Below are 25,772 nucleotides of genomic sequence, written 5' to 3' on the forward strand. Positions count from 1 at the left end.
AACACCACTAAAGGCTGGAGACATTCGCATTATAAAGGAATTTCCAAAGATATTTCCTAATGACTTACCAGGGTTACCACCTACTCGGGAAATTGACTTCACAATCGAACTAGTACCAGGTACTGAGCCTATCTCCAAGTCACCATACCAGATGGCACCTACTGAACTCAAGGAGTTGAAAACGCAGTTAAAAGAACTCTTAGACTTGGGTTTCATCAGACCAAGCCATTCGCCATGGGGAGCACCGGTTCTATTTGAGAAGAAGAAGGATGGAAGCATGCAGATGTGTATAGATTACTGCGAGCTGAACAAGGTGACAATTAAGAATAAGTACCCGCTACCCTGGATCGACAACTTATTTGATCAACTCCGATTGATCTACGGTCCGGTTATCACTAGCTCAAAGTACGGGAAGAGGATATACCAAAGACAACTTTTAGAACTTGATATGGACATTATGAATTTCTAGTTATATCATTTGGTCTTACAAACGCTCCGGCTGCATTTATGGATTTAATGAATCGAGTCTTTAAGGATTACTTGGACAAATTTTTCGTAGTGTTCATAGACGATATTTTGGTGTACTTCAAGGATGAAGTCGAGCATGAGGAACATTTAAGATTGACTGTGCTGCGACTGAAGGGGCATCAACTTTACGCCAAGTTCAAGAAGTGCAAATTTTGGCTATCGCAAGTAGGGTTCCTCGGCCATATAGTATCCAAGGGCGGTGTTGCTGTAGATCCAGCTAAGGTAGAGGCTGTGAAGGATTGGTAAAGACCTAAAAATGCGTCAGAAGTGATAAGTTTTCTCGGGCTAGCAGGCTATTATTGGAGATTTGTAGAAGGTTTTTCTAAGATAGCCACTCCGCCTACCAACCTAACCCAGAAATAACAAAAGTTCAACTGGACGGATAGATGTGAAGAGAGCTTCCAGTTGCTCATGGATAAGTTATGCTCAGCACCAGTACTTTGTGTACCGACACCCAAGGACAAGTTTGTAGTATATTGTGATGCGTCGAAGCGAGGTTTGGGTTGTGTGCTAATGCAAAATGACAAAGTAATAGCCTAAGCCTTAAGGCAGCTGAAGGAATACGAGCAATGCTATCCAACACATGATATGGAGTTGGCAGCAGTGGTCTTTGCATTGAAAATCTGGCGCCACTATCTTTATGGAGAACGATGTGAGATTTATACGAACCACAAGAGCTTAAAGTATTTTTTCACATAGAAAGAGCTCAACATGAAGCAATTCAGGTGGTTAGAACTAGTAAATGATTATGAATGCAAAATCCTATACCACCCAGGAAAAGTGAATGTAGTTGCAGATGCGCTAAGTCGGAAGAGTTATGGAAATCTGGCAGCATTATCCGGAATAGAAAAGCCGCTTCAGCAAAAGTTGAATAATGCCGGAATAGAACTAGTCATTGGTCAACTGGCTAACTTGTCCATCCAGTCAAGTCTATTAGAAGATATACGGATCGGGCAAGGGCATGACGACACGTTAGTATCGCATATGGCTGCAGTCAAAGAAGGCAAGACTATGGATTTCTCCATATCAGGACAGGGGTTCTTGAGATATAAAGGACACGGGTGTGCGTGCCGAATGATTATGGAATTAGGATGAAGATTTTAGAAGAGGCATACACTACCCCATACTCAGTTCACCCAGGGTCAACCAAGATGACTCACGACCTTAAGGTACTATACTGGTGGCCGGGAATGAAGATAGATGTAGCAGAATATGTGTCCAAATCCCTTATATGCCAGCAAGTAAAGGCGGAGCATCGAAGACCTGTAGGCTTATTGCAACCGCTTAGTATTCCGGAATGGAAGTGGGACGATATAGCCATGGACTTCGTGACAGGACTACCACGAACAAATAAGCAGCCCGACTCGGCTTGGGTTGTGGTAGATAGACTCACCAAGTCAGCTCACACCAAGTCAACTCACTTCCTACCTATCAAGACTACGTACACTGCTGACCAGTACGCATACATTTATGTTCGAGAGATAGTGCGACTGCATGGAATCTCTAAGACCATAGTATCAGATAGAGTATCGGTGTTTACATTAAGATTTTGGGGAAGCTTGCAGCAAGCCATGGGTACCAAGCTAAGTCTTAGGACTACATTTCATCCTCAGACTAACAGTCAGTCCGAGCGTACCATGCAGATTTTAGAAGATATGCTGCGCGCTTGTGTACTAGACTTCGGAGGTTTATGGAGTAAGTATTTGCCATTTATAGAATTCTCCTACAATAATAGCTACCAGGAAACGATCGGTATGGCACCCTATAAGTTACTTTATGGAAGGAAGTGTCGATTTCCATTACATTGGGATAAGGTAGGAGAAAGACAACTTCTTGAATCCGAAGCTGTTATAGAGGCTCAGGATGCAGTGGCGGTGATTAGAAAGCGTATGCTCGCTGCTCAGAGTCGACAAAAGAGTTATGCGAATGCCAAGCGGGGAGATGTGGAATTCAAAGTCGGAGATCAAGTATTCTTAAAGATATCTCCTATGAAAGGAGTGAAGCGGTTAGGGAAGAAATGCAAACTTAGTCCCCGGTTTATAGGTCCTTTTGAAATATTGGACAAGGTGGGAACAGTTGCATATAGATTAGCCCTACCACTAGCTCTAGCAGATAGATACAATGTGTTTCACATCTCGTTGTTGCGTAGATATGTGTTAGACCCATCTCACGTCCTCAAGTACGATACGATAGCACTCCAAAAATACTTGAGTTACGAGGAACGACCGGTTAGCATCCTAGAGAAGGGGATGAAGAAATTACGGTCTAAGAGTATTCCAATAGTCAAGGTCCTATGGAATAATAGTTTAGAACGAGAGGCAACGTGGGAGTAGGAGGAAGACATCTTAGCACGGTATCTGAAATTGTTTGGTACATAAGAGCTGTTGCTGCTGTATTCCAATAGTCAAGGTCCTATGGAATAATAGTTTAGAGCGAGAGGCAACGTGGGAGTTGGAGGAAGACACCTTAGCACGGTATCCGAAATTATTTGGTACATAAACAGCAACAGCAGTAGTAGTATTTTAGTTTTCGTGGATATTGGTTCAAGCCGGAATATATTTGGAAACTCATAGAAATAGTTATGGATTTTATAAGTTTAACCTATAGTTTAGAAATATTAATTATAACATAATGTTTGATTAATATAGCTAATCCTAGAAATATTATTTATTATAACCTAAGGTTTAGATAGAACTAATAAGTAGTATTTTAGTTTTCGTGGATATTGGTTCAAGCCGGGATATATTTGGAAACTCATAGAAATAGTTATGGATTTTATAAGTTTAACCTATAGTTTAGAAATATTAATTATAACATAACGTTTGATTAATATAGCTAGTCCTAGAAATATTATTTATTATAACCTAAGGTTTAGATAGAACTAATAAGAATGTGACACTTGTCACATGCAAGTTTATTTAAGGATTTTAGATGAATAATTTAATAACGGATGAATCTAGAAGCTCTAGAACCTTCCAGCAGCTGTTAGGATCACGTTTTACTCAGTCAAGGTTGTTTTAAAAAACTTCAAATATACTGAAAAGTATGCAAAAACATGTTTAAAATATCAGTGTATGCCGATATATCATAGCTATAAAGGCTGATATGTCGCCTACTGAAGATAAGGAAAACACATCGACTTCACACGAACGAAACCACAGAAGCTCGGAACATAGGTAGGGGCGATATATCGCCTAGGGTAGGCAATATATCGGCTCTTGGAGCCACTTTTGAAATTTTGTGGATTTAAATTAGAAACAGCCCTCAACCACTTGGACTTGCTCTTGAACATTTTTGACCGAGTTTTGGGCATCTGTTGAACCGAAAATTCAAATATATTCAATTTATATTAATTTATTTATTCATTTTAAAAGGGGTTAGTTTCACTCCTTGAACTCTATAAATAGGAGCTAGTACTCAGCCATTTCATTCATCATTCAAGCATTCTTCAGAGCCTCCAAGCTGCTAAGTTTATTCTAGAGAGAAAACTCTAGAGTTTGGGATTTAAAAGCTTTGCAATCTAAGTTTTATAAACATTTGGGAAGTAAGATAAAGTGACATTTCGGTATCAAGGTGTAGATCTAAGTTCTAGTCCATTCAATGTATTCTTATCCTCAGGTTTAATCATAGTTCTTTTATTTTCTTCCATTTTTCTTTCAGATCCTAACTCATTATTATGGCTTTTGGTTAGGTGTTTAAGTTCCTTGAAACTTAAGATTTTCGGTAAGTTTTTATCTTAATGGTTTAGTTCTCTTTTTCATCTCCTTTTCTTTAGAAACTCATGGTTTTTACTGTTGGTTTTAGGAGTGGTCCACTCCCGTTCTTGTCTCCAATATCCCTGTTTTTGGTAAGGAAAATAGGTTAGATTATATGTGTTATGATATATTTATGTGAAATGTTATGTTATGTTGATATGTTATATATGTATATGAATATATGTTTTATGTTATAGTCGCTTGGGGCTTATAGTTGCTTAGATAACAAACCCCAAGATTTTTATCATTATCGTGGTTTAGAGTTTTGATTTACCCTACCTCGATTAGTAGACTGAGGACCTAGATGGATTATCATATACTACTTTGTGATCTAACCTACCTCGATTAGTAGACTGGGGACCTAGATGGTTTTATCACATACTACAGTAATGAGTTAATGGTCATTAATATTGTAGTCCTATATGATATATGTTTTTACGTCATATATTTTATAGTATATGTTTTATGATATAGTCTTATGATTTATGATATATGTTTTTAGTAGATTTTCCTTGCTCGGCATTAGGCTTATTCCTTTTATTTTAGATGGTGCAAGAAAATAAACTTGGAAGGCGGGATGGATTCGTGGCAGCTTGGCATGTGTATTGGGGATGGACTGATTGAAAGGACTGCTGGAAGATTGAGGATGAAGTTATTTCAAGTCTTTTAATTTATGTTCTTATGTATTTCCGCACTTAGTTTTTAAACAATTAATTAAATATTATGTTTATGTTTAAGTTTTTATATAAATAACAATGGGATCCCATACCATATTTTGTATTTCATATTGTATCTCGAATTTTTAATAAAGTTATATTATTTTTTGAATGTATTCCAAAATAGTAGCTATGTCTTAGTAGTTTTTAATGGTCTGATGTCTTGGAATTAGTCGGGTCATTGCAATTAATTACAAACTAGTGAAAAATTTCTAAAACACCATAAATAAATTTTACCAATGTGTTCTTATCTACGTCTGATCCTTCACATTGGATCCATTGTCCTACTCAGGTTCTGGTATTCTTCTTATAACTTTAACCTTTCTAACCACACTTGAGTCCATTGGGCTAATTTCTGAAATAACACAAGAAAGACATTACAAATATATTTAAAAAATAATGTGTATACTTACTTGGTAACGAGTATGTCCTTTGTAGCTATCGTGTGTATTTCATGGGAACGTTCAGGACCAATATAGCCGTGGGCTGTGATACCACCTATAACGCCCTAATTTCTCATAAATTACCGAGAACACGGTGTTGGATCATAATCATAAATATTTCTCTTTTAATGAGTAAAAACTTGAAAATAAATACATGTATCCATGGTTTTACAAAAATAAAATTTTCTTTAACATAAAAATGAGCAACATTTAAAACAAATTTTTTTTAAAATAAACATTCTTTAATAAAAATAGGCCTGCTTGATCTTCCTCAACTATATGGTCCCCACGAGTACATCACGAAGCTCCTAGGTCCCACTCGCCACCGGCTTTTCTATCATAAATTTTTTGTACAACAACATCATAAGGGGTGAGCTTCTAAGCCCAGGAAGGAAAATACAAACAAGAGTTAGTCATATAATCATTTAATCAACATATCCTAAATTACACAAGAGTCATAACAAAAACTTATTCATACAACATAATCATAAGTCAAAATCTAGGTCATATCATAGCCTAAGTCATAATCATAAATCATAATCTAAGTCATAATTCGTAGTCATAAGTCATAGGTCATAAGTCATAATCGTAACTATAGGTCATAGATCATAATCATAACAAGTCAGATATAATAAAAAGATAAGTGCTTATACAGGGGTGGCAATTAAGCCCCGGACATCAACTTAGGTCTGTCATAAAGTTTTGGCAACTGAGCCTACCAGACATAAGTCCGTCATACATCATTGGACACCTTAGGTCCAGACACACTTACCCCTTTATTGTACCTGAAATGTTAGGTCATACAAAACATAAACTAGATCATAAACTAAACTACCTAATTTTCCTTACCAAAAACCGGGATATTGGAGACAAGAGCGAGATTGAAAACTCCTAAAACCAAACATAAGAAACCATAAGTCTTCTAAAGAAAGGAAGATGAAAAGAAAATCTAAACCATCAAGATAGTAACTTATCGAAGACCTTAAGTTTTAAGAAACTCAAACATCTAACCAAAAGTCATTATAACGAATTTATATTTGAAGAAAAAGGAAAGAATAAGAAGAATGGAAATGGACTAAACCTAAAGATTAACAGTACCTTAGATAGCTTAGAGCTTCGATCTGTACCTCAAACACCAAAATCACACAAAATCTTACTTCCCAAGTGTTTAGAAAAACTTTAGATTTGAAAGCTTTAACCTCAAAATCCTAGTGTTTCTCTCCAGAATAAACTTAACAACTAGGAGGCTCTGAACTGTGCTTGAAAGATGATGAAAAATAGCTAAGTACTAGGTCCTATTTATAGAGTTCAAGGAGTGAAACTAACTCCTTTTAAAATGAATAAATAAATGATTAAAAATTGAATAAATTTGAATTATCTATTCAACAGATAACCAGAACTCGGTAAACAACGTTCAGGAACGAGTCAAAGTTGTTGAGGGCTAAATCTAGTTTGGTTTCCAAGAAAATGAAAAAATGGCTCCAAGAGCCGATATATCACCTACCCTAGGTGACATATCGCCCCTACCTATGCCCCGAGGGTCCGTGGTTTCGTTCGTGCGAAGTCGGCGTGTTTTCCATACCAATCATAGGCGATATATTGGCCCCCATAGCTACGATATATCGGCATACGCTGATATTTTAAACACGTTTTTACACACTTTCAGCACACTTGAAGTTTGTTAAAACCACCTTGACTGAGTAAAACGTGATCCTAACAGATGAGGGAAGGTTCTAGACTTTCTAGATCTATCCTTTATTAAATTATTCATCCAAAATGTTTAAATCCTTAATAATCATACATGTGACAAGTGTCACGTTCTTAATTATTCTATCTAAACCTTAGGTTACAAAAATTAATATTTCTAGGACTAGTTATATTAATCAAGCCTTATGTTAAAATTAATATTTCTAAACTATAGGTTAAACTTATAAAATCCATAACTATTTCTACGAGTTCCTAACTAAATCCCGACTTTGACCAATATCCACGAGAACTAAAATTCTACAGCTACTACTACTACTATCTAGCTAAGTAAAATTTCGAGACACTACAGTGCCACACACATAGTGCTTCTTGGACTGCCCTATGCTTGTACCACTACTGATGGTGATCAGTTATTGATTTTTATTTTTATTTAATTAATTAATAAAACATTTTGAAAAGGGTTTTAAAATGGAATGTAAGACTTTGTCTTTAATTATTATTATTATTATTAAACATGATCAATTTTATTATTATTATTATTATGATAATAATGTCTATATATTCTATATGATAGAAAATATAAAAACAACAAGTTTTACACAGAGAAGAAAAACTATCATCTTTTTCACACAAAGAGAACCTTTCTCTCTAACCTATAATCAAGAGTCTCATGTGTTGAGAATACTTTTGATTCACAAATATTAATTCTTGTTCTCTATGTGCCCACCCACATCTTGAGGTGTAGAGAACGTCTTGGAAGATCTAGGTGTGAGTGCTCTAGCGAGGACAGGAAGATCGAAATATATACGAAACGATTCAAGGATTCTTGATAGGCTACAAGAGGTGAATCATTTCGTATTATTTTTACATATACATATTATATTGATTAACATATTGCATATTAAATAATCATCATATAAAGTTGTTTATATGAATTTTTATTGTTGTATACAATACTATCATTACCGCAAATTCCACTGCACACAAAGAACTGTTCCTAACAGCCACGAAGAACTCAGACGTATTTGCGTTTAGAGTTCATATGCACATCTTAGTATATTTCTTTAGTTTTTTTTTTATTAGTCTCTTGTCCCATCGAATCAAATGCTCCATCAAAGGAGTTTTATTTTATATGATCTTTCAAGGTTGACTGCGTGAACTAAAAGACCTCAAAGTAAGGGACAAGACTATATGTATATATATATATATAAATATGATGACCAAGCAAAATGTAATAAAATGTGTTAATAAGCTAACCACGAGGTGTCAAGCCTTCTGTATGTATCTTTTGGAAGTGTGTTATGTGCTAAGCTAACATTGCTACATCTATCAAATTAATTTTAACTTCAACTACTAAGTTTAAAATATATTTTACATTGGTTTGTAATATTTAGTACATGACATAAATGGAGCTTGATAAAAAAGGTTAGACTATTGTTGCTAAGTTTAAATAATTACATGTTTGAATTTATTTGTTTCTTCCTATGAATATTTTGAGTAAATTTGTAATTTTTTTTGTTTTTATTATTTGAATTTATATATGTTTTTTGGTAAGTTTTTTAGTTAATTGTTAATGACTATTTAGTTTATTTTGAGTATATATATTTTTTTTTATGTAATTATGCTGAACATGAGTGTATGTATATATATGAACCGAAATACTAAAGAAGAGAAAAATGAGACTGAGATTAATGGAAAATAAAATTGAGTATAATTTTAGTTTATTTTATGTATATGTTTAGTTGTTGTGACGTATATTTTGGATTGAAAATATTTTTGGTTTAATATTTTATTTATTTTAGGTATACCTTGGTTTTAATGGTAATATTTTTTCAAGTTGTTTTTCTAGTTTATATTAGTATATGTTTAGATGTTTTGATATATATTTATATATATATATATTAGGTTTATTATTGACACATTTTCGAATGCAAGGATAAGATTTTTGAGGTTGTTTTTGTTGTTGTTTTTTTAGTTAATTTTTGGGTTAATACAATTAGTGTCTCTAATATTAATATTGTTAATAAAGGAGGTATAACTTGTGTTATGTTAGCTTATTGTCATGTTTAGTTATTTTTTTGAAAAATATAGTGTTAATTTTTTCGATTTTGTTTATGTGTTGTTTTATGATAGTTGTGGGTTGTACTATGATGTTGTAAGGTTGATATCGTGTTGCATTTAAGTTGCTTTTTTGATATTGTATTGCATTGTGTTTCTTTTTTAAAATGTAAGAATGAGTTTTTCAATGTTGTTTTTGTGTTATTGTCGTGTTGCGTTCTTATTGTTTTTTAATGTTATGTTTTGTAGGTTGATGTTTAGTGTAAATTGTATTTTTGTAATTTTCAAATATTAAAATTGTATTTTTGAAAATTTCAATCAGTAAAATTATATAAAAAAATTAAGCAGCGTAAAAATATAAAAAATCATAAAAAAAAAAGAGTATTGAGGAAAGAACCCTTAGAAAAAAAACTGGTATAAAATTCAAAAAGCTTGGGTTGGGCCTCGGGGTCATGTTGAAATTTTCAATGGGCTTTCATTGATGTGTCTCAAAGGCTCTTAGCCCGAATCCAACCAAACTATGTGGATCGTCATCTTGTTGGAATATATGTGTATCCTGTTCTTTTGATTAGTCTCTAGGAACGAACGAACGACAAAATCAAAAACAGCTGTAGATAGAAATAAATCACATCTCTGGAGACTGATCTATCACAAACTACAGACCCACCATATGATTTTCCAGTCAGCTGCTTCAGTTCCACGACTACTCCAAAATCCACTTTAGATTTGAAGGTAAACCCTCTGGGTCTCTGATTTTCACAGTTCATCTCTTTACAGATAGATAGTTATGCACCACACTTATATCAGCTCAACTGTATATGGTCTTAGAAGTAAAGGGTCTCTTTCATTTTCCTTCAATGACTACTCCCACTTACTTAATGAAAGATTTGATAGAAACCCAATTCAGAATGCATCATCATGTTCCCGATATTGTTCATGCTGTGCATTTTCTACCCAGAAAGTTCCCACAAATCCTAGCTGTTTATATGGGTTGAGGCAATCCTCGCTACTCCAACGGTCAGCTTATAGGAAGTTGATCTTGGGTGGTGGAGACCGTTACTGTTGCTATTATCCTCTTTATAATCTTGATCGGGGGTGTTATGTCAGCTCTTGCTCTGTCAAGGCGAGGAGTGTTTATGATAACACCGGTAGGAGAAGTTGGGGAAGATGTTGTAGCATTGTAGAGAATGGAGACGATGGGGCTTATGATTCGAGCTGTCTCGATGAGGCCGAGGCATTGCTCAGCTTGTTATGTGAGGAAGTGGATGAGGATTATGTTGGTGGTAGGAGGAGAAATTGGAGTTCTTACAAGAGGGTTGAAGTTAAGGGTAAAGGTTTTAGTGGTAGAGAGAGTAATTTAAGATCATCTGACATGTTACAACTGAAAAAGAAAGGGAATGATGGTAGCATTTGTAGCTGTGGGAAGAAGAAAAATGGTGGGCAGAGATCGCTAGAAGGTAATGAGAATCGTGGACGTGAATCAGTCACAATTGAGTCGCGGGAAGAAGAGTTGAGGAGAAAGAAAGAAAGTGGAGCTACTTTGAGAGGTGACAATAATAGGTTAAGAAAAGAAGGTTCTAGTTGTTCATCTTATTACTCATTTTCATCTTCAGGGGATTTTGATGATGAGACAGAAGTTCATGATAAGCATACTCTATTAGCAGAGGATTCTTTATCCGGGAATGAGGACTCGGAACTGAAAGGTGATGGTAGATTCGATGGCCAGATGGAGGAGAAATATAGGAGGCGTGTAGACGACATAGAGGTGCATGGAGAAGTATCAAAACGGAAAAATTCATCAGTCTCAGGTGGTGTTGACTGGGATTGGAGGAAGAAGTTGGAGAAGCCTAGTGGTAGATTGGGTCAAGACAAACAACATGGTGGGGAATCCTCACAAAGGCATAGAAGATTGGGGATCCATGAAGGTCATCGCGAAGAGACCTCTAGTTCCTACAAGCAATTCAATGTTGAGGAGACTTCAACTTTGGCAGTGAATTTGGACAGGGATTCTCGAAAACAATATGCTGAAGGTGGGAACCAAGCTGTTGAAGTGTCTACATCTAGAAGGAAATTTCCAGAGAAGAACGAAATTTCAGAAATCTACAGGGATGAAGTCAAAACAACTTCACAGTCTCGCAGGAGACTAAATAGCATGGAAGAAAATGTAGATATAGATGTGAATTTGGTAGGGGAAGCTCAAGATGAACGGCAGAAAACAATTGTCCGCCCATCTGAAAAAGATGATATGAATAGGAAAACTCAGCAATTTGGTAAAAGTTTAGACATTCGAGATTTTGATTCTGAAATGACCTCTATTCAGCAGAACCGTTCTGAAATTTGCATAGGTGTTGAAGAAAATAGAACAAATGTTTTAAGTTCACTTCAAGCGAGAGAACAACCATACCATCAACCAAGTCAACAATCCTTTCAACAAGCTAATGGAAGAGGAAAATCTCAACAAGCCATTAAAATATCAGAAGTTTATGATAGTAATATCGAGAAAACTTCTGTTATGCAGTCTGAAACTAGTATTTCAAATCAGGTGCAAAACATAAACTTCATTTCCAGTTCACATCCAGGATCTATAGAGCGGTATCCAGGTCAAAAACATCCTCAACGAGTTCAATCAGAAAGAGGATCTTATGATTCAAATGACATACCTATGGCTCATGCTGGTAAAGCAGAGAGAGTCATTGATTCTCGCAGAACTTTTGAAAGGAAAGCTCATCAAGAAAGTAATACAATATCATTGGTTGGTAAAACAAGAGAAGGAAACAATCAAACTAATGAAAAGCTCCAGCACACCAAACCAAGATTGGAGTTGGAAGAGGCTTCGACGTCTCAAGAATTGTTTAATTTGGATACCCTAGCTAGAGTGCGGAAGGATGATGCAGAAGAGGGGGTTCAGAGAAGCTCACAGACATTGTTAATGCCTCCCCCATCTCAGATGCTATCTAGAAGTTCGCAGCATGTTGAGCTGGCAAGTGAAGTTAACAGGCAAAAGTTTTCCAGCACTACTTCAGAAAGTGGCCCTAGTGTGTTACATGCTGATTCCAGAAAACAACCTTTAGCTTTACACCATGAATCATATGAAAGAAACAGAAGGACCGAGAGTCATGGGGAGCCTTTATTTCTCGTCACCCCCGAAGATTCTCTTGGTTCAGCTGATCGTTTACAGCAATCCTCCACTCACTTTGTCGGAGAGTTTGTTGAGCAAGTGAGGCAAGAAGTCTCAGCTTCTGGAACCCAGAATGCGAGGGATGATTCTGAAACAAGATTTGCCTCCGAAGATGATAATAAAAGTCAAAAGAGCTTGACTCATTATAGCTCTCAAGATTTCCAGCTGAAGGAGCATGAAACTGGTAGTTCAGGAGCCAAGGGCCCATCAGATGAGATGTGGGATGTTACAGACCCATCTTTTGTCAAGAATCCAAAGAAGGAAGAAGGAGAGACAAGTGCAACTACTGAAAATGTTAATGTAAAAAGAAGTGGCAGGTCCTTGTGGAATGTTATAGGAGATATAGTTTTACTGAGATGGGGTTCACGTCCTGAAACCCCTAGTTCTACTGTAAGGCCACGTTGTAAGACTTCATCAAATGAGTCTGCCGGTAGTGAATCATATTTTTCTACCCATGAACCTGAACAGAGTAAAGATAAGCATGAAAGGGACAAAGGCCTGCAACCAGAAATGAAAACTGATCAGCTTCAAATAATTAGATTGTCTAGTCCAGGTCAAGAAAATGAATCGGACATGTTGGGATTGGCTGATCAGATAAGAGTTAATGAAGTAGCACCATCATCATCTTCACCAATAATGATTGAAAGTGGGTCAACATCAAAAGTTTCCTTATCCGGAGATGAAAATCTAGGTTGGAATGAAGATGATAAGAGTTTTCAAGTTTCCCCTCCTGGGATGGAAATAGTGGAATCTTCCTCGCAACCAGCTGCTAGAGGTGAAAGTTCCAAAAGCGGTTTGGGGGAGCAGATGGAGCAGCATGAGCTAGTTAAGTTGGCTGAAATATCAGGAGTCGAGGGAAATGGTGGAGAGTTGAAAAGAAGAAAGCTGCAGCGGAATAAACAAGTACCAAAGGATAGATTTGACGAATGGGAAGAAGCATTTATACTTGAAAGTGATCAGCGAAAAATTGATGAAACATTTATGAGAGAAGCGCTTTTAGAAGCTAAGAAGGCTGCTGATACATGGGAGGTGCCTGTTGGTGCTGTACTGGTGCACGATGGGAGGATTATTGCTCGTGGTCACAACTTGTAAGTTTTAGGAGATTTTACATGTGTTTTATGGTTACACTTTAGTCCTTCTCAATATATATATGGATATATGTATTTCAGAGTGGAAGAGTTACGGGACTCCACTGCCCATGCTGAAATGATTTGCATACGGGATGCTTCAAACCAACTTCGATCATGGCGGCTTGCAGTAATTTCTCTATGATTAAATCTATATTGAATTTATTATAATAATAATATTCATCTCATATTTTTCTTTTGGAGATCAAGGGAGAAGCTTTACATGGTGGTGACATGTACTATTAAAATTGCACTCAAGATCAATACTTCATAATTTACAGCTGTGTGCTAATAAAGGATGATCATGGAGAATCAGTCTTGGCACATAGCTCATCACTTATTATTTATTTTTTAAAAAAAAATTGGGCTCCTTGCCTAACCCCACAATATTGGAGGAGTGGGAAACTATAGCATTATTATGTAGATATCCATCCAGTAGGAATTCTATCCTCCAACTTTGTGGGAGCAAATTACAGGACCATTTAGGTACTCTTTATTTGACTTCTCCGTACAGTGAAACCCAGCATAAGCGTAAAATGGTTTCCTTTCACTTTAACATAATGTTGGAATTTATGCTTTTATAAGAGCATTGAGATTTTACTGTTTGAACTTGTTCAAGGTATTTTTCATTTGAATTGCATCTTTTCTTTTTTGTTTTAAAATCATTTTTATCTGCAAGTTAGGAGAAAATAGGTCTGTTGCTTGAATTTGTTCTCAAAGAAATTGCATTATCCAAGCTGCTATTTCTATACTTCTTGCTGGGTTACTATTTAAATTTTATTTGCAAGTCGATTACGGGCTATATCTAAATCATGGCTTCTTGTTTACAAGTCCAGTGCTGTTTTTCTCTTTGTAGGGCACTACCCTGTACGTAACACTTGAACCATGTCCCATGTGCGCTGGAGCAATACTTCAAGCAAGAATTAACACTCTTGTATGGGGAGCTCCAAATAAGCTTCTTGGTGCTGATGGTAGCTGGATAAGGTAAGAGAATTTTTAGTATTCAATGTAGTCTGTCAAACCTAATTACAGTGTTTCTTGTATACAAGTTTTGAGTGAACCTGTTTGTATTAGCAATCACAACTCTATCGTTGCATAGCATGTCCACATTTTAAATGAAATAGTGCCTGATCTATTTGGCCTGGTGGTTGAATGTGTCAGTCCTTGTCTCCTTGACTCCTCTCTTTCGGTTGAGGACTTAATTTTTGCTATGATATTAATCCTCTCACATTGGTCAATGACATGCTAATCAGATTATATTTTCTCATTTATGTAGTATAAACTATAACTATGTTGGTTGGTCCAGGAAACTCATTGTCATCAGAAATCATTATCAACGTGCTACACATTTTATGCCAGATTTTATTTGGTCATTCTTTCGTGGACTTCTTAGTTGGACAAATGTTATTTATTGAGAAAAAAATATATAAAGAGATTGTAGAGAGAATAGAAATATAATTTTCATTGAATGAGTTTGGGTGATTTGGTTGAGTAACTCTATTGACCTGGTATTAGTCCTTCCATTGGCGTCTGGTGTGCAAGTTATACCTGGGTGACCTAGCAGGAAAGAAAAGTAATAAAGAAAATCCGGAGCCCCTCAGATTTTAATCACGAAAAGCTAAAATGATCATTTTGCAGGCTTTTCCCTGGTGGTGATGGAGAAAACAACTTGGGAGCATCAGATAAGGCAACTCCTCCTGTTCACCCATTTCACCCAAATATGAATATCCGACGGGGTATACTGGCATCTGAGTGTGCAGATGCTATGCAGCAATTCTTTCAGTTAAGGCGGAAAAAGAAGGAAAAGGAAGAGGAGGAAACTCCACCAACTTCTCGGCTTTCTAGCTCCCATCCATCAAAGCTACTTAAGAAGATGCATGAAGTCTTCCACATGACGTTCTGTTTGTGAGAATGAAAGAACAAGGCCTCCATTTCTTCTAGCTTCAAGTTCGATGTTCGGTAGTTACCTTGCCCCTTTTATCGAACTGAGTTATATCTTTGAGGGTTCAAGTTTTGTTGACTAATAAATGCTGTCTTCTTGCATGGTCAAATAATATGTTGGTGAGTTATTGAGATCAAATATTTGAACATGGTGACAATTTGGCATAAGCACTTCCACGTTCTATATATTTCCATGTCACTTCTTTTCTCTTTCTGCATGGAGTATATCTCTGTCACTAGATTGCGTGGATGAATCTCAGTACTTTCTCCACCATTTGACCATGGGAGTCTGGGAACATCATTGGAATAAGCGGGAGAAAAGGCTGGGCCTGGGAGAGAACAACATCACTTTGTCGACGGATTGCATAGATGTAACACTGAGCAGAGATTTTGGTCTCTGATCTTAACAATTCTGTTTGCTCATAATGGTCTACTCTAGGCCAATCTCAAGAGCCATCTGAGCATATTGTAGTGAAGTGGCTGTGGTAAGTCATTTTTCACCTCTCTTTTATGAATTTTCATCATTCTGTAAGGTGTGCCCAACAAAGGGCTGACGGTCTTTTGGAGAGAACAAGGTTTATTTTCACAGTAATTTATTTTGGAGAGAACAAAGGGCAGGGGAATGTGTAGTTTCTTTCCTAAATCTCACTTGTATGGAACTTAAAGCATTAGTAATTTCTTAGGTAGATTGCTAGCCTACCAATCCTTTCACTTTGGCCTTGGTTAAATGTACATCAGTCACTTATTTAGCGACTTTTTCACTTAGTGCCATCCTTCTTGACCTTAAAAAAAAAAAGGGGAAACATACGCATAGAGATCAGATGGTCAAAACTGTCACAAATGTAACTAGGGGTGTTCATCAATCTGCACAAACTGCCCACAGCGTACCACACTACACCATAATTTGCGGTTTGTAATTCTTTGTGGTGCGATTGCAGTTTTTATTTTTGCCAAATTACACAGTGCAATACAATTTGCGGTTTTGAATTTTATAAATACAGTTCAAATTGCATTGCATTGTTATATATTTATATTATTTTTTTTTATATTTTTTTAATTTTACTCCCTTTAAAATTAAATTAATGGATATTTATATAATATAATATACATAATATCTAAAAAAAATTATTATGTTACATACTAACACATTCTATTAGGATTGATATATGGAGTTGATTAATTTCCTTTATGCTAATGAACCTTTTCTTTTTGTTCATATGTTCGTATATATAAAAGATGGTCTTAACAAAAAAATGAGTACTAGGAAATCACATCAAACATATGTATATATATATATATATACTGATTTAAAGTTTGTGGAGTGACAGTGTTAATTATTTGAGTTGGGATCGTTTATTAAGTACCGATTAATTTTGATTTCATCAAGAGTTTGATGGATCGGCTTAATAATGCATGGCAATAGTTAACAATTCAATAAAGAGGGAAATTAATGGTCCTTCAACTACAATATAAATTGATTGTGAATATAAAATGCAACAAATATGTGTGAATAGAGTTTAGGGGATTTTTTTAAGAAAAGTATTACACATTTGTGACAAGAATATTATTTAACATATATGACGCCATTTATAACAATAAATAATGTAATCCTGCAATCATCATCATAAATGTGGTTCTTAATCTAAGCTAGTCAATTGAAAAACAAAAAGGAAAACTCACTGTTATACCATAACTATTTGAAATTAATCTAATCAATTCTATAAGAAGGTACGTAGATCAACGATAATATACATTTTTTGTCACTTAATATAGTTCTATCCCATTCTGAAATAAATAGTATATAGATTACTCCAACAGGTATGAGCTTTGAAAGGTTTTGCTGGAATAAAACATTTTTCTAGTGCCAAATATTGTTGGAGGATTTTGGTAACAACACTAAAATTATGAGCACTCAAGTGTAAGACTAGGAGGGAACTCAAATGAAATAGTGATCAATTATTTATATAATAAACATGAATACTTATTTGAAATGTGTGAGCATGCAAATAACACCAGAATTTATAGAGGTTTAGTAAATCAAGTTTTACTTTGATAATAATTTGGTTTACTAATTTATAGGTTCATATGTGACTGTAAAAATAATTAACCATTAAAGTGTTGTTACACATTTGTTTAATAATTAAAAAAAAATAGAAACATCTTCATTCATTGTGAAAATAATGTTCCAAATATTTTGAACCATGACCATAACTGAAGAGTCGTTAGCAGCATTTTGTGTGCTACTAGCACACTGAAGCAAGTGTTATATTATTTATAGGGCTGGCAATTTTCGATACGACACGAAATAAATGGGTTTGGGTGACACATTTAATTTTCGTGTCATAATCGTGTCGACACGTTTATTAAACGTGTCATTTTTGGGTCAACCCGCTTAACCCGAAAATGACACGCTTAAGACACGTTTAAGATTATATAAAACTTTAATTTATTTATATTATGTAAATCGTGTCAATTTCGTGTCAATTTCGTGTTGTGTCATTACACGTTTAATTGTGTATTAATCGTGTCAGTTTTAGATTTGTGTCAAATGACAAATTTATTAAACGTGTTATCGTGTCGACACGTGTGACCCGCTAAGATAATCGTGTCGTGTACGGGTTTGGATTTCTGACACAAATAATAATCGTGTTGTGTACGGGTTTACTTTAATCGTGTCGTGTCATAATCGTGTCGACACGATTATGACACGATAACACGAATTGCCACCCCTAATTATTTATAATAATATAATGTTAGATTAAAATAATGTGACAAAATGAGTTGGCCACATTTTGTAACATAAAATTGAGAGTTACAAATAAGTGGGACAAATGTGTGTCCAAATTTGTAACATACTTTTTGGAGTTATATATCTTAGAAAATCAGCAACTATTTGTAACTTCTAAAAGATCGCCTAATAATGTGTAAAATGAGAGTTACATATTTCTAAATTTAATTTTATAAGCCATTATATTATATGGTTGTTAAAGATATGATTTTGAATCTCATTAGATGTATGGAAATTATAAAATCTCATTAGATGTTTTTGTGTCAAAGTACAAAAATTGGGAGGTTGCAAGTGCTCTAGGTCGTGGATAGCAAAATCTCATTTTTGCATTTATCAACAATTTGAACGTGTAGAATACTTCTAGTAACTCACAAATCTTCCATTTAATTCCATAAATACCAAATCTAACATTGGTAATAGCTAAGGAGGTTGGTGGAGTTTGAAATTCAAACGGTGTCACAAAACTCTATAAATAAAAGTCTAGTGCTCACTTGTAAGACAACTAATTTTCTATCCATAAAACCTTGGCTAGAAAATACACAAAAGACTTGATAATTCCATAAAGTTATTTGTTAAACTTGAGAGTTCCTTTGGTGCTTAGAGAATAAGGAAAATAAGTTTTTGGACAAAGATTTTGAACTTTGTTCAAGTTGGTGATCCTCATTACTCTACACTTAAAGTGGTGTAAGTGTGAGAGTTTTTTTCCCTTATGTTATTATTTTTTCTATTGTTCATATTGTATTATTATTGCTTTGAGTTTGTATTTCTTCATTTCTTCTATTTTTCTATTTATATTTGTATTTTATGCATAGAGTTGTAACATTTATTTTATCAGTCATCTAGTTCAAAGTTTATATATTGCAAAGAGTTGTATATTGTGGTTTTACCTCCATTAAGTATTATTTCCATTGGAATATATAATATTCTCTAACTGCAAGTAGGTTGCACCTTCCTATAAGACAACATCTCAACCATGCAAGATCGCATCTTTGAGATACGGTATAAGATTATTCTTGATGCATGCCGGTAAAACAATATTAAAATATTCTTATGTACAATCAAATTTTATTTTTTACATTCTCATAAATCATACATTAAATTTTTATGTCACAGACAAACATAATTATAAATCTCTATACAATTTTTTTTCTTCTTCTTACATATTGTTATTAATCACAGATAATTTTAAGTTTTATATTAAACTTCTCTTTAGCATGTCAATAAACAATATCTAATCGAGTGATGAAAGGGCTTGGGAAGCCTTTTTAGTTTTTATCCTATTAGTAAATATCATCTGTGTAATAACACTCAAGACAAGAAACAGTCAGTAATACAAAATAGCTAATATAATCAAGAATATGTAACAATAGACAAACACTATGTAAACACAATAATTATAAGAAGAAATATACCAACAGTGATAAGAAAATGAGACAATATTTTACGTGGTTCAGTATCACAAAGATACCTACTCCACATGAGAGAACAACCTCAATAGGCTTGGCTTCTTTATTGATTATCAACAATAGTACATCAATACATCAACTGGTAATAAAGTCTTCAAAGGAGTCTTGCTCCAAAATCTCAAATAAAACAGAGAGAAAAAATTTAAACTTCTAAACTCTCTTTTCTGCAAAACAGTCATCAAAGAACTCTCCTCATCATCTTATGCCTCTAGCCTTTACTGAGTTCCTCTATTTATAAGTCTTGAGTTAGCTGAGTTGTTACCGTTAATTCTGTTATCAAAAGACAAGAGGTTTGTTAAATGTCTAAAACCCCAACAATTCCACCTGTTTTAGTCACTTAGCAAACTGTAAGAAGCACAAACCATATTGTAAAAACGGTTCCCTAATTCCAATGAATTTTATCTCTCCTTAAGAGAGATATCAACAATCTTCAATTCTCAATAAGTTTAGACAGTGCCTAAACTTTTCTTGAGTGACAATTTTGGTGAAGATGTCAACAGGGTTATCATGAGTACTAATCTTCTGAACAGCAACTTCCTTGTTTGCAACAATGTCTCTTATAAAGTGTAATTTTATATCTATGTATTTTGACCTCTCATGAAGCATAGGATTCTTCATGAGATGTAGAGCACTTTGGTTGTCACAATGTAGAGTGATATCTTCTTATTGAAATCCAAGCTCCTTGGTGAGACCTTTCAACCAAACAACCTCTTTTATAGCTTCTGTGGCTGCCATAGACTCAGCCTCTGTTGTTGAGAGAGCAACCACTTTTTGAAGATTTTATTTCTAGCTTACACATCCTCCCAAAATTGTGAATACATAGCATTTCAAAGACCTTCTTGTGTCCAAGTTTGCTGCATAATCTGAGTCCACATATCCATTTACTTGTACATAATACTTATCATCTCTACAGAATACAAGTCCCTTATTTAAGCTACATTTGACATACCTCATTATCCATTTGAGTGTTGTCCAATACTCTTTTCCTGGATCAGCAATAAATCGACTAACAACACTCGTGGCATGGGCTAAATCTGGTCTTGTACAAACCATTAAGCTTCCAACCCCACTAGCATATGGGACTCTGCTCATATGTTATTGTTCATCATCTGAATTGGGTGATTGTGTCTGAGTAAGTTTGAAGTGTTGACCAAGTGGTGCCCCTACTGGTTTTGAATCCTTCAAATTGAATTTGTTGAGAAGTTCCTGTAAGTATCCTTTCTGTGACAGAAAAATGGTGTGTGGTCTTTGTCTTCTAAATATCAACGCCTAGAATTCTTTTAGCTTCACCTAGGTCCTTCATCTCAAATTCCTCTTTGAGTCTCAGCTTCAACTTATTCAGTTCTAATCTCTCTTTGCATACAATTAAAACATCATCTACATAAAGTAGGAGATATGTTAGTCCATTCATGTACACACATGGATCATACTTGCACTTGTAATATCCAATCTTTTGCATAAATTCATCGAATCTTCTATTCCATTGCCTAGGAGCCTGCCTCAAATTGTACAGTGATTTCTTGAGTAAGCAGACCTTGTTGCTATCTTTGTTTTCATAACCTTCAGGAAGCTGCATATAAATTTATTCATCCAAATTCCCATGTAAAAAAGTAGTACGTACATCCATCTGATCTACCTCTAAATTTAATTGTGCAGTTTTAGCCATTATCACTCTAATTGAAGTTTGCTTAACAACAGGTGAAAAATGTCATTGAAGTTTGTCCCCTCCTATTGTGTGAAACCTTTGGCAACAAGTCTTTCCTTGAATCTTACAATGTCAATACTAGGTATACCCTCCTTCTTCTTAAATATCCATTTACAGCCAACCAATCTTTTCTTTTCTGGTTTATTCACTAACACTTAAGTTTTGTTCCTTTCAAGAGACATCATTTCTTCTTGTATAGCTTGTAACCTTCATGATAGCTTGAAGGTTTAGAACTGTTGATGTCATCAGCTACTGAAAGTGCGAAGGCAATGATGTATGCATAGCCAAATCTGTCAGGAGGTATTGTCCCTCTTCGTTCTCTGTCCCTAGCAAGCTGATATGAACTCAAGTTATCTATCCATGTTGATGCTTGATCACTGACTACTTCTAGTTGAAAAGGTTTCTGGTTGTTATCCACCTCAATCTGCAATTTCTCATCTGATTTTGAACCATTTTCACTTGATTCAGAGGTAGTAACTTTCTTCATTGCCATCTCAGATTCTTTAAATGCTACATCCCTACTTATCAAACACTTCTTGTGACCCGATTCTAAGCACCAGAGCTTGTACCCTTTTACTGCATCCGGGTATCCCAAAAACATGCACTTGAGTGTCATTTGTTGAAGTTTGTCTTGTCTGATATGAGCATAGGTTGTATAGCCGAACACTCTCAAATGTTCATACTTGGGAGTCTGCTCTTTCCACATCTCTTGAGGAGTCTTAAAATTTATAGCTGAAGATGGACACCTATTTATTAGATAACATGCTATTTTAGCTGCTTCTCCCTAGAATTGTCTTGTCAAACCAGTTCCTTGTAACATACATCTCACTCTCTCTAGAATGGTGCGATTCATTCGTTCTGCCAATCCATTTTGTTGTGGGGTACCTGCAATAGTCAAGTGTCTAGCTATGCCTTCTTCCCTACAAAACTTGTTAAATTCATTAGAACAAAACTCAAGGCCATTATTTGTTCTTAGTTTCTTAATTTTATTACCTGTTTGATTTTCATTTAATTTCTTCCAAGTAACAAAATTATTAAAAGCTTGGGCTTTACTTTTGAGTAAAAAGATCCATACCTTCCTTGAGTAGTCATCAATGATACTCATAAAATAGTTGGCACCACCTAAAGTTTGAATTCTAGATGCACCCCACAGGTCCGAGTGAATGTAATCTAACCTTCCTTTTGATGTATGAACACCAGCCCTGAATTTGACTTTGCAGCTCTTACCATAGATGCAGTCCTCACAAAAATCTAGCTTATTTTTTAGACCTTCCTTTAACACGCCCTGTTTATCAAGTTTCAGCAAGCCCCGCTCATGGAGATGACCCAATCTAAGATGCCAAAGCTTAGTTGAGTTATCTTCTTTTGAGCTTTCAGCGGGTGCAACACTTCCAATCACGGCTTCACCATTAAGAAAGTATAAACTATTGTTGGACTTTCCTTTCATCAAGATTTGTGATCCCTTTATAATTTTAAGTACACCATCATCAATCTTAATTGTAAATCCATGTTTGTCAAACATTCCAATGGATAGTAAATTTCTTTTCAGCTCTGAAACATTTCTAATTTTTTATATTGTTCTTACTGCACCATCATGAAACTTCATTGTGATCGAGCCTATTCCTTTAACCTCACATGACTTGTTATTGCCAAGTAGAACTGATCAACCATATTTTTCATCTAAATTGTTGAATAACTCTCGATTTGGGCTCATGTGGAAAGAACATCCAGAGTCGAGTATCCATTCTCCACCTGAAACAGAATCAGAAACAACCAACACATTATCAGACTCATAACCATCAGTTACAATCTTGGCCTCGCCTTTATCCTTGACACTGTTTTTTCATGATTTAATTTGGCTTTTAATGCATAGTATTCATCTCGAAAATGGCCTTCTTTCTTGTAGTAGTAGCACTTCTTTCCAGTGGCTCCTCTTGGTTTTGATTTGGAATGATGGTTCTTCGAGTGGTTGAAATTCTTGCCTCCTCTATGATCTTTCTTGGTACCTCTTCCTTTTACAAACAATCCTTCACCACTGTTGTCACCTTTGTCTTCATTTCTCTTCTGAATTTCTTTGGAATTCAATGCATACTTTACTTCGGACATAGTTAAGGTATCCTTGCCATAGAGAATTGTATCGACAAAATGCTCATACACCTTTGGTAATGAGCTCAGCAAAATTATAGCCTGGTCTTCCTCTTCTAATTTCACTCCCATGTTGTTTAGATCAAGAACAATCTTGTTAAAATCGTCTAAATGTCTTCTCAATTCCTTAGAATCATCCATGCGCAGAGTGTCCAATTTCTTCTTGAGGTACAACTTATTTGCCAGGGATGTATATTGATGCAAGTTTATTCCATAAACTCAAGGTTGTTTCTTCACTGGAAACCTCTCGTAATACCTCATCACCCAAGCTCAGCAGAATAGCACTATGTGCCTTGGTCTCAATTTCAGCTTGTTTCTTCTTATCATCTGCTAGTTCTTCAAGTGCTTCTTTATTAATTGCCTCTGCAATACACTGGTGCACCAATAGAGCCTTCATCTTGATCTGCCATAGTACAAAGTCATTATCTCCTGTAAATTTATCGATTTTGAACTTTGACGAAGTCATTCTTGATATATTCTTGGATCGCTTGAACCATGTTTCTTGAAGTCTTCACCCTGTAACCTGGGCTCTTGATACCAATTGTAGTGTAATAATACTCAAGACAAGAAACAATTAGTAATACAAAATAGCTAATATAATCAAGAATATGTAACAAAAGACAAACACTATGTAAACACAATAAGTATAAGAAGAAATATACAAACAATGATCAGAAAAGGAGACAATATTTTACGTGGTTCAGTATCACAAAGAAACCTACTCCACGGGAGAGAACACTATTGATTATCAACAATAGTACATCAATACATCAACTGGTAACAAAGTCTTCAAAGGAGTCTTGCTCCAAAATCTCAAATAAAACATAGAGAAAAAATTTAAACTTATAAACTCTCTTTTCTGCAAAACAATCATCAAAGAACTCTCCTCATCATCTTATGCCTCTAGCCTTTGCAGAGTTCCTCTATTTATAAGTCTTGAGTTAGCTGAGTTGTTATCGTTAATTCTATTATCAAAAGACAAGAGGTTTGTTAAGTGTCTAAAACCCCAACAATATCAATTTTATTTAATTAAAAAAATCACATGTCCTCGTATAAAAGGTAACAAGTTATTATAAAAGAAATTAACTTCTTCTTCTTAATTTTTTTTTGTTATTACATCAAGCTTTGTATTTTATACTACATTATATTGGTGCCTTTGGAATTTGCACATGTATACTATGATATTCTTTCTAAGTTTTTTTAATATATAAGGAGCGATTACAATACATTCATTTTTTTGACAACATTGATGTATTCTTTTTCTATTTTCGGCACCTCGATAAATATAATCCCAAAAAAATTTATATAAAAATATACATTGTTGTAATTTAGAACATCTCACAAATTTTCAAGAAATTCTGAATGTTTACGAAGGCGAAAACAAAGTTCAAACTTTCAAATTTTACACGCGCACAAAAAAAAAATAGGCATGAGTGCAACAGATAGTTTAAACCCTATTTTCAGTACCATAATTTATTCAAAATTTCTTGAAAATTTGTAGGATGTTCAAGATAACTACAAAGTACACCTTCATATAAAAAAAAAATTGAGAATTGGTGTTGTCAAAAAAGTGGATGAGTGGTAGTCGCTCCCTCTAATATATATATATATATGAATAATATATATATATATATGTAACTCTTAATAATGAAAGAGATAGGAAATCAAAATTAAGGGGAGAAGGAAGACTACAAGTGAAAAGTCTTGGATGTCTAATGAATTGATTCATGAAAGGAGTTGGAATAATGACAATTTTTTATGACATTGTATGGTACTAAATTACAATGAAAGCAACTTCCAACTTACTTGTTTGGTTTGTTTCAAATAATTTATTTTTCAAATAGAAATAAAAGGCTAGCTAATAGGAAGAATACATATATGTATATACATAGCTAACTTGCTGAATAGTAGGTTGTCAACCATGAGCAGATGAGCTTCAGACAGATTGTTTCCGCAGTATTCATTTCCCTTTTGGGGTTATCTATCGCAAGTACCAAAATGAACATCACGAGAGTATAGTGTTATGTGAATGAACATTAACCATGACACTATGGCAATGCTGGGTATCATCTCAACGATGACCTCCATCATTCTTTTGATGACGCCCTCCTTTGTTCTCCTAGTGACGTTCGTTCTTGTTCATTTTCTTGATGCCATCTCCCCCCACCCTTCCCCTATTGAAATGGCACCTGTCTCTGAGGTCAGTTTTGTGCCA

The 25,772-nt window shown here is 35.0% G+C and overlaps 1 protein-coding gene across 1 annotated transcript; it reads left to right on the top strand.

The window, feature by feature from the left end:
- The first annotated feature begins 9,765 nt into the window (after positions 1–9,765).
- LOC133822806 (tRNA(adenine(34)) deaminase, chloroplastic) lies at positions 9,766–16,224 on the top strand. The gene is made up of 4 exons (XM_062255247.1): positions 9,766–13,473; positions 13,555–13,642; positions 14,369–14,496; positions 15,151–16,224. Exons 1-4 carry the CDS (start codon positions 9,995–9,997, stop codon positions 15,419–15,421), a joined length of 3,966 nt encoding a protein of 1,321 aa, XP_062111231.1. The 5' UTR covers positions 9,766–9,994; the 3' UTR covers positions 15,422–16,224.
- Positions 16,225–25,772: the final 9,548 nt, after the last annotated feature.

This window comes from Humulus lupulus, chromosome 3, assembly GCF_963169125.1.
Source record: "Humulus lupulus chromosome 3, drHumLupu1.1, whole genome shotgun sequence".
Taxonomy (NCBI): Eukaryota; Viridiplantae; Streptophyta; class Magnoliopsida; order Rosales; family Cannabaceae; genus Humulus; species Humulus lupulus.

What these genes read in the sequence shown, in the direction of transcription:
- LOC133822806 (XM_062255247.1), top strand. Translation starts at nt 9,995, where the DNA reads ATGCACCACACTTATATCAGCTCAACTGTATATGGTCTTAGAAGTAAA. An exon ending in ATTGCTCGTGGTCACAACTT is followed by an intron (nt 13,474 to 13,554) that starts GTAAGTTTTAGG and finishes TATGTATTTCAG; the next exon opens with AGTGGAAGAGTTACGGGACT. An exon ending in TTCGATCATGGCGGCTTGCA is followed by an intron (nt 13,643 to 14,368) that starts GTAATTTCTCTA and finishes TTCTCTTTGTAG; the next exon opens with GGCACTACCCTGTACGTAAC.